Genomic DNA, 10,707 nt, shown 5'->3' with positions numbered 1-10,707 from the left:
GCTGAAATGAACATATTTTGCATATATTTGTGTGCACACACACACAAGCAAAGGGTACATGCATTTAAATTTTTCATTTCTATTGTCAAATAATCCTCTACAAAAACTGTCTCAGAACCTCCATCAAACTGTTGGAATTAATAATTTAGCAAGGTCATAGAATACAAGGTCAATACACAATAATCAATATTACCATAAGTAGCAACTATTTCAAAAATTTTTTTAAATTAAATACTATTTAAAATAACATCAAAAATTCAAATACCTAGAAATAAGTCCAACATAAGGTACCAGACTTCTACAGAGAAAATTACAAAAAATATTGAAATTAAAGATCTATGTAAGTATACTATGTTTATGAATTAGACATAATGGCACAAGCATGCTAATTCTTCCAAATTTATTTATAGATTCAATAAAATCCTAACCAAAATCCCAGGTTTTTGTTGTTGCTGTTCTAGTATTGAAATTGACAAGCTGATTCTAAAATATACATGGAAATGCAAAGTGCCAAGAATAATGAATACAATTTTGAAGAACAACAAAATACTGGAGGACTCATACTACCAGAATTGAATTATTTTAAACCCAGTGTTTTTGTTGCACTGGCACTAGGACAAACACAGATGGAACAATAAATTGTACTGGGTCAATCGGCATTTATATGGAAAAATATTATTTTTAACATCTCCCTATTACCATGAACAAAAATTCTAGATGATTCTAGATCTAAATATGATAGGTCAGTGATGTTAGAAAGATAACATAAAAGATTAATGACCTTGGAGTAGGCAAATATTTCTTAAATCGGACATATCAAAGCACTTACCTTAAAGGAAACTATCGATAAACTGGACTATATTAAGAATTCCTGTTCATCAGACATCAAGATAATGAAAAAGGGCAAAAATGGGAGAAAATAAATTATAATAACTCCAAAGACATACTCTATTCCTAAACATATAAAGACTTCTACACATAAGAAAATGACTACCCAACAAAAAAACAGGCACAGGTGGATATTTAACAAAATATCTAAATGTCCAATGAACCTATTAAAAAATGCAGTCTCATTAATCACCAGAAAAATACAAATTAAATCCAGAATGAGATACCACAATACACATCCACCAGAAGTCTACAGCTACAAATAGGGACCATACCAAATGCCAGTGATGGTATGGAGCAACTGGGATTCTCATACACTGCCGGTAGGACTGTAAAACAGTACAATCACTTTGGAAAACTGTTTTGCAATAACTACTAAAGCTGAACAGATGTATTCCCTATGACCCAGTCATTCCATTTTTAGGTGTATATACAACGTTAATGCATACATATATATACCAAAAGACATGTATAGGAATGTCCATAACATTTGCAACATCCAAAAATTGAAAATAACCCATAAAATGGCGGTATGTTAACGCAACAGAGTACTCTAGAGCCATGAAAATGCACTATTATTACAAGCAATGACACAGACTAACCCCACAACGTTGAGAGGGGGGAAAAACAGTATGATTCCATTTGTATCCAGTTTAAAAGCAGGCAAAACTAATCGATGGCAATCAAGATACTGGTTTCAGTTGCAGGGGTGATGAGAAGGGGGCGTGAGGGAGTGTTACAAGATGCTTGTCCTGTTAGATCTCTTGCTGTGAGTGGTGGCTAAACGGTGATTTCACTTTGTAAAAATTAACAAACTGTACATTTTTTATGTACTTTTATACTTAAATTTAAAAATTTTTAAAATACCAACGGTATGTTTCTCTACATCCTCACCACAACAGAGTATAAATACAATCTTTGCCAAAGCGGAACTGGCATCTTTTCGGGCTTACAGCTCCTTAACGAATGGAGTGAAAATGTTTTTAAAGGCCGTTTTTTTCCTAGAATTCTGTTGAAAGCAAATTCGGAGTGTTCAGCACGTATTACGGCCTGTTACCATGGCTACAAATACGCCATTCATCAATGGGAAAGAAGCCTTACAGTAGGTGTAGACATATGCCCTATCCAACCCTATAGCACCAGAATTTTAAATGGCAAAGGGTCTTTGCGGGAAACCCCAAAACAAGCATTATGGGATGGAAACTTGAGTGTCAAGTGTCAGGAGTTTCAGCACAACTGGAAAGACATGGTGGATAGCTTTAGAAAGGAAAAGCCCTGGACACGACTCACACTGCCTGGGTTGTGTAGATATACATTCTTAGCTTCACCTATGCAAGATACAAATGTCCAAAAAGCAATTTTTGGACATTTTTAATAGAAACAATTTTTAAGAGAAACAATTTTCAGCCCTCCTGATACACAGCAGGCCTGTACCTACAGGCACAGTGAACTAGCTGGTGGTGCCTGAGTGGCAATCCAGGATCTTCCCCAAAGCAGTCACCGAGACAAGGGCCTGTTTCTTAAAAGCAGGAAACGGATGTATTTTAAAATTATTCCCACCAAAAGTGGCCAAAGGAGTTTGCCTTTAAGACATTAAGACTTTGGTTCTCTGGAAAACTCAAGAGCACTGAGGCAACTTGACAAGCCATAATCACTGATCATTTATTTATAGCTCTACTCGTCCAAGCTAACCTATTTTAAATTTGAAGTTGCTCCAACTGTAAAAAAAACTAATTTCTAAATTTCTAAATTAACCTAGATTAAAAATTGCTCCCAAAATTCATCTAGGTAGTAAGCCTTACTTTTCCTTTTTAGACAGTAGTCACCTAAGAGCCCTATTTAATCATAATTCTGATTAATGCATATTGCAGCTTAATATGTATACTACAGCTCTTAAAGGGATATCAGTTGCAAAACATATTTAGCTCAGAAATGCATATATATATATATATATATATACATGTATGTATGTATATATATATTTATACATATATATATGTAATCTCAAATCATCACTATAGGGTATAGAAAATGGTTTCAATAAGACACTAAGAGTTTTAATAAAGAACAAAAAGGTAGAATGCCTTAACGGTTAAGAACATGGGCTCTTAATCACACAAACCTAACTATGAATCCTGTTTGAGTACTACCAGCTCCGTGGCTTTGGGTAAATTCAACTTCTCCCTATGCAAGCTTTATTTGCAAAATTCAGGTGACAGCTCACCTAACCACTGAGTACCTGTGTGCTATACAGCAGATACTGCTTAAGGATGAGCAGTCCCTGGCACACAGCTAATACTCAATGTCAGCTAGAGGGTGCCAAAACAATGTACACACGTTAAGGAAAAAACTATTAAAATTCTAATACTCAATATACACCAGTAACAAAAGATGAATACGTTGGACTTCTGCAATTACAAGAGGTGTGATTATTTTTCCTTTCTTAAAATGTGTATACATTTTTTTGGCACCCTCGGTATTATTTTATTACAAGCCTAGTAACTCAAATAAATTATGTAACACAAGACTGATTTTGCTGATATGGAATCACCACTTCCTCTTAACAGATACAATTCCTTTCATCACCATCTTAGAATTTTACCAAGAATCCCTGTGAACTATTTACTTGTAACAATTTTCAAAACAAAACAAGATTCATCTTTATGCCCATTTTTCAGCATGCTCCCTCTCCCCTCTACTGTCCTAGGATCAGTAGCATAGCAGCTAATTTAGGATCTTGTTTATAAACTCTCAAGTGGCATTTGGTGCAAGAGCCAAGTTAGATGTTTACATATATTCCATCAACTTCCCCTTAGAATGATCTAACTTGAAGATCATTCTACAAAAGACATCATTGGAGATTTACTTTTCTGGCTACCCATCCCAGAACCCATGGATGGGTATAAGCCCATTTATTGGTGCCAACGTTTTAGAAAACACTTGGGTTTAAAACTTTTCAAAGCAAAGCACTAAGAATTGTATTTAAAACACAAATTCCATTCAAGTTGTAATGTTGAGTTTCTAATGAAATCAACTGAATCTCAGATGACTAAACCAAGCACTGAGAAAAAGACTCCACCTTTCCAGACCAGTTACAGCAAGTGGGAGTGAGGCAGTCCTCACAGGACTGTCACCTTTCTGTCTCCCATTTCCATGTCTTCCAATCTTTGATAGGGATCTTTCTTAAGACCTGTACCAAATCCTCACTCTCCTAAGGGCCTTCATTGGTTTTCTTGGGTGGCAGTTTCTTTCCTCTTCATACCAAGATTGCCACATCCTTGCGAATGTTCATAGCAGCGTCCTGATTGAATAGTCTACACCTAAGCAACTTCCACTAAACAAACTCATGTGACAGCCTAACTTGATAATCACCTTCACAAGTCAGACTATTTAGTAAAAATATTACCACCTTGTTTATATTTAGACTCTTCAAGTCCAGACATTCATGCATTAGTGTTCAGTGTGGTAGCAGCCTACAAAACTCTGAATCCCATTAGTGGTTTCTTTAAAAATCTACAATGGAATTAATTGTATGAATTCCTTCAGTTTGAGGCCAAGATGCAGCAGGCATTTGGCCATTTCACTGCTGGAAAAAGAACTTATCAACCTGAAAACCTTAGAGGTGGCTCCAAAATTATTTATATAAAATCATCTCCAATCATCTGATGGAAAAGCAACTCGCAATATTCTAATTACTGGCATATGCTCATATATTTTAATATAAAAACTATCATTAATCTGTTGGTTTTGTAAACTTTTACTACTAAGAACTTAAATCCAGGGTATACATTTGGTGTCAACGTCTCATTTAGCAATGAGTCAAGTGTGGTGATGAAGCTGGTATATTCATACATTGTTGACGGGGCTATGAAGTGGAACCTTTTGGAGGGAAATGAACAGTATTTACCTGTTGGAAAGTACACGTTTTCTAACACAAGGAAATCTAGAAATGTATCACGCAGATACACAAGCATATATTTAAGTAGAGATCATTACAAGGATAGTTACTGCAGCACCATTCATGACAGCACGGCTGGAAACAATCTGAACATCCAAAAGCAGTCAACTGATTTAAAAAAAATAAATCAGGAGTGCATCAATGTTAGGCAGTCATTCAAATGAGACAGATCTAAATTGCTGGTACAGAATGACTCTATTAACTGAAAGTTATACACACTGATAAACACACTCTGGAAGAAAACTACTTAGTGTTTCTATAAAGGGGACAGCTATACTATTGTCAACCATGTGTACGTGCAGAGCTGAGTAGTCTTCTCTGCATAGTGGCAGTAGTGGCGGGGGAGGAGGGATTTTTACCCCAGCCTGATTTTCTGACATATTCAGCCATATTTGGTTATACAATCCAATACTCCATGTTAGAAAATGATCCATAATTACACTGTGTATTAAATATACATTTGTACTTTAATGATTAAAATAAATACGGTGCTGCTACTTGGTTTAGAAGACAGGATAGGTAATGAATTGACTTGGACTACACTTAGTGTTCTTCACAATCAGGTTACAGATCCCCACCCCCACCCCCCAAAAAATATACATCATCTTTGGGAAACAGACAAGTGATTTACGAAAGAAAGAGAGAGAGAGAAGCGATCTTTTCAGATTCAGGCAAATAATACCATCAATGTGTTTAGGCTAGAGATTTTATTTTAGAAAGATAAAGGATGGAGGCGCAATAATATTTGGCATTTTTAATTTAGGTTTGTTTTATTTAAGTTTAATGTTAATTCCATGCTGTGTTTCAGTAAGAACAATACAGATTCTGTATCTGTGGCTCCAGTCAGATATCCAGTAGTACAAATTAGCTTCAAGTTACACATACTGAACAAAAGAGGTTGAGCGAGCGAAGGAAGGGGGGGGCAGGAGAGAAGGAAGGAGAAGAAACAAAGAATTGAACACGCATGCAGGCTTTTCCATACCACCTTCAATGCTAACCTGCTTCAGAGGGAGAGTAAAGTAGGCAAGAATGAGCAGCCACGGATTGTTGAACTGTTACCAGCACCATGCTTTTCAGCAACATTTCAGCAGAGTTTGAAACACTTTTTACAGCAAAACCATTACAGCAAACTTCCCAAACAATCTTTAACCACCTCAAGCTAATTCTCAATTAGTTTTAAACATTGGTATAAAATTCATTTAAACAATTAGAAAAGGGAAAACTGATACCACATATGCCTTTATAGTGTGATTAACCTCTCTCTTAGATGCTCGCATCACCTAGAAGCCTAATGGCTTTCAAATGCAATTTCCATTTCTAATGGTGATCTTGCCACATCTGGCAGGAGACAATACAGTAATGCTGAAAAAGCCTTTATGCAGTCCTGTTAGTGTCGTAAAGAACCTAAAAGCTGGGACCAGTAAAATCCACAGAAATTCATTCTTGCCTTTAAGAACTTTTGAAAACTGTTTTTTAAAAAAAACCAACAGGGCAGGAACCTAAATTCTGAGACCAAATGTAAAAGTCAGATTTGGTGGTTCTCAGTGACAATGGGGGAATTTCCAAGGAGGGGTGGGATGGGAAGGAGTGGGGTGGTCAGAGATGGTTTCTCTTGTTGGCTTTTATGTCTCACTGATTTTCATCTTCCACATCCTGCAGCGCTTCTTTATTCTGCTCTTCACCTGCAAAGAAGAATGACAGCTAATTATTTCACACTGACTAATGCAGGCTGGCATGGTCATCAACAAAGGTATCATTCCAAGCACAAAGACTCCTGATGTTTGCTACAATTGGTATTAAACACAGACAAGCAGAGGACTTCTACCATCCTGAGATACCTAAGCCAACAGGTGCTGCTGGGTCAAGGTCCTAAAATGGTCAATAGTCATAATGAAAAAATAAACTGTCGCATAGTAAAAGTCGTTTTTATGCTAAACAAGCTCTTCAAGTAGACAGCCAAAGTAACCATATTATTCAAATGATTTTCAAGCTTTCACATGTATCTTGTGTCAAAATACTCTTTCTCAATAACCTCACCTCTTCAAGAATCAGGAGTATTTTACAATTTTCTGTAAAATCTAATTTACCCACAATCTGCATATCAGAAATACTTCAATAGAGAACTGAGCGATAAAATGCTCCAAAGGACTTCTAGAGTTTTAGAAGGAAAGTTTTGCTTTTGTGAATATTTTATATTTTGTATCTTGGCCAGCTACACCAAACCATAACCAGATTTCTCACGCCAGAGTGAAACAGCATGTTCAAAGTAAACCAGACCACTGAGGTTATTAAAGAAGGGCATTTGGACCAGTTTTCTCATGCCATTTGTCTTTTCCCTTTGAACATGATTAGCCTAAAGAGTTTCAACTGCACTGTGACATGCAACAGAAAGCCAGCCTATTCATTTACCTATTAATAAGCATTAAATAAGTCAGCCATAATAAAGAAGCATGCAGGCAGGCTTTCACTAAAAAATGAAAACAGGTCAAAGTTACATTCTTTTGTGCTTTAACAAATCACTTATAATCCCTACATATTACTAGTTTGAATCAAAATTGAAAAATCAACGAACCAATCCAACAAGCATAATGACAGTTCAGACAATCCATCCATTCATATTGCTTGTTAAATTACTTAATTAGAATGGACAAATAACACTGAGCCTCACTGCCTACAGACATAAAGCATTTACCCTAAGGAATGCTTTTAGCAGTCTTAAAGACCTTCATATGCTAAAGAATAAATGCTGTCACAGCAACAAGGGTTAAGTAAAGATTAGTTTTAGTCATTTTAAAATTTTGTGATAAAAATGTTTGACATTGATATGTGACTAAAAAAGTACTGGAGGTACACAAGAATTTTTGACTTATATAGAAAAAGACATGCAAAGACAGACAAAAATAACCATTTATCGAGGAAAAAAAATGATGGACCACCCAACTGTTCGTTCCCCAAAGAACAATAATGTATTCAAACTTAGGAAATTATAGAACATTCACTCTCATTTTTAACAGCAATACACTGACCAAATATGGTTAACATACAACAATAGAGCACACTCTAATTCACTCATAAGCAAACATGAGTTGCCAAAAGTTCCAAGTAACTTTGGCATAAAAAATATTGTCAGGTAAATCACACCCAACAAGAGGTAGTTGGGGGTGGAGGTGGGGGTGGGTGGGAAAGGGCAAGATCATGAATGTCTTAGAAAGTTTTGCATCCTGGAATGTAGAACAGGCAGTTTTGTAAGCAAAAGGATGATGATATGCAGGCATGATTAGTGAAGAACCAAAACTAAAAGCAGAATTCACTGTGCCATGATAATGACTTACAAAGTAGTTTTTAGGAAAGGAAGAGTTGGATTTTCCTTTAGGAATCTATATTGCAAGGAGAAAGGGAGGGAGAACAATCACATGAAAGCAACATTACAAGAAAAATAAACCGAGAGAGCAGGACAAAGGAAAACATCGATGATTTAAGGGAGTCAGATTTTGGTCTTTTTACTTTGTATAAAACTTCACTCTAAGAAATGATTTTTCTTTTACCTTTAAGAGGATATCCTCTTAAAAGGTATACAAGAGAAAAAAAGGGTTTTCTTGGATATGTATTTCTTTGTTTCTAGATTCTGGAGGAGGAACAGGCAGAGAGAACACATTTCTTCTCTGTAGACTTGTGTATGAAATAGTCCTCTGATCACAGGTTAAGAGGAAAGGACTGAAATCATTGATGAGAAGTAGTGAGCCCTTTAAAGAATTATGTTCAAACACACTCAGACAGACATTAACATATTCTGCAGTTAAAAACACATTAACAGTGTATAAGTAAAAGCTTGTGAACCACATACATTTCTTCCTTTAGAAATCTTCAATTCAAATTGTTTCATGACAATCAGTAAAGTAAAAAAGGAGAAAACCATCTAATAATCCTTAAACTAAACTCAAGTAACATCCTGGAAAACTGCCAATTCCATGACCGAAATTCTTCTATACTCAACATTAATTCTAAGTCACAAAATCAATTTAATAAAATATGTAATACTACGCCATTTAGAAAAACCAGAAAATAATTTTCTAGTTACCCTCAACAATTTGTAAATTCAGATAATTTTATTAAAATGCCAAGAAACTGCTTGGATTTTCCAGCGTTAAATTATGTTTCATAATTCCAATATTTAGTGACAAAGTTCTTAAACGAAAATTAGTCTGTTTTAATCAAATTTAACCAACCATTCAATTTACAAAGTGATAATAAGGAATTGAAGCAACTAGATTTCACTAGATTAAAAAGACTTTCAGGATTAGAGAAATATGTTAAATGTTTTTAAAAAAACATCTTGGACAAAGAACCTTCCCAACTACGAAAACATAAGTAGTTTAAAGAAAATATCCTATTTTTAAATGATTCATTTCATAAAATGACAATAACCAAGAAAAGGAGTACCTTTGGTTCTGTATAAAAATGGAATAACACCAAGTTTTCTTTGATTAATTCTTGGTTATCAGTGAACAAAAATAGCAGTAGCAAAAAAAAAAACTATTTCTATTTAATTTTGTAATCTAACAACTTAGTTATAAGAGCTGGCACCAAATGTTAAAAAAAAGAATATCAACCAGGTCATCTTCTGTTATTTTTACCCTCAAAAAAAATGTCCCCAGAGGTCAGAGGGGTATAGCTTACTTATTAGGTCAATACCGCTTACCAAACTCTCCACATGCTTTCCTTTTATCCCCTCAGTCTTCTCTGAGCTGAGAGTGACTGACGAGTCCACAGCTATTTGGCCAATTCTTCTTAGCAGTTATTGTTATAGAATACAATAGAATTTTACAGCTAGAGGGAACCTTAAATCATTAGTTTAGAGATGGTAAATTGGTTTTGAGTCCCACAGACTGGTAGTGGTTGCATGAAGTTCTGTGTTGAAAAGTCATCTGTGGTTCCATCTGGCTTTGTTGGAAAAGTGTACAAGTAGGTCACACATGCTACATATTTCAAGCCAATCCTAGTTAAATATCTAAATACTGCATAGAGCTAGTGAGCTCTAGAAACTGAGTCACCCAATTCTCACTTTAGCATCATAACCCAAGATTAAGTCTAAAACCTGACTCTATCCTTCTAGAGTAAGGAAACTGACAATATACGAGGCCTTGATACCCATTTCCAGAGGTACCTTAAAAAGTATAATGCTTCCAAACACAGTACAATATGCTGGTTTGACCATCAGAGACTACACCTAGCCTCAAACACTGTAACATGCTACAATTTGGGGAACGCACCCTGAAATGACCTGCAGCTAAAACTGACAACAAACTTTTTGTTTCCACTCCCTACACCACCACCGCCGCCAACTGTAAAACGATACTATCTCATAATGGTCACATCGCACTAGTTTGTCCTCCCCCTGCTCAATCATCTATTGTGTTGAAAATGATTCTTTGGAAAGGAGCAGAATAAAATCTCTAAAAGTAAAAAAAATGTGAAAAATGTTGGGCTTTTACATTTAGAATAAACATTAAGCCCTCCACCCCATTATAAGATTAAATTCTATAAACTACTTTAGTAACTGTTTACTATTGGAAACTCTAAAAAATAAAAACAGATTACACCAGACCTCTTAAATAGGACCTAAGGGCTGGACATTCCGTTTGCTCTATAGAATCCAAAGGGAACAATTCCATGTTTTAGACAAAAGGTTTCCAGATGCTTCATAAATGTCTCCTAATACCACCTAATTTTAAGCTAAGAATACCACTCAGCCAAAGCAGTGGTCATGACCTTAGACCCCTAAAATTGAACTGGAGGAAGAGAAAAAATGACCTGCTTCCTCTCCTCCATCTTTCAAAACACAGTGTAAGAGAAGAGGTAGT

The 10,707-nt window shown here is 35.6% G+C and overlaps 1 protein-coding gene across 2 annotated transcripts in view; it reads right to left on the bottom strand.

The window, feature by feature from the left end:
- Positions 1 to 5,590: 5,590 nt before the first annotated feature.
- YWHAE (tyrosine 3-monooxygenase/tryptophan 5-monooxygenase activation protein epsilon) overlaps positions 5,591 to 10,707 on the bottom strand; it is a 41,134-nt gene continuing 36,017 nt past the window's right edge. The window contains exons 6-7 of one of the 2 annotated variants that reach the window (XM_019755510.2): positions 8,179 to 8,223; positions 5,591 to 6,528 (exon numbers count right to left, since the gene is read on the bottom strand). In XM_019755510.2, coding sequence (XP_019611069.1) covers positions 8,216 to 8,223 — 8 coding nt within the window. In that variant the 3' untranslated portion in view covers positions 5,591 to 6,528; positions 8,179 to 8,215. The remainder of the gene's footprint in view (positions 6,529 to 8,178; positions 8,224 to 10,707) is intronic. The other variant, XM_019755509.2, reaches the window with a different exon arrangement.

Source organism: Rhinolophus sinicus, linkage group LG15 (assembly GCF_036562045.2).
Source record: "Rhinolophus sinicus isolate RSC01 linkage group LG15, ASM3656204v1, whole genome shotgun sequence".
NCBI classification, from domain to species: domain Eukaryota; kingdom Metazoa; phylum Chordata; class Mammalia; order Chiroptera; family Rhinolophidae; genus Rhinolophus; species Rhinolophus sinicus.
Note: the sequence above shows the minus strand (reverse complement) of the source record. Positions and strands in the feature narration are given on the sequence as shown.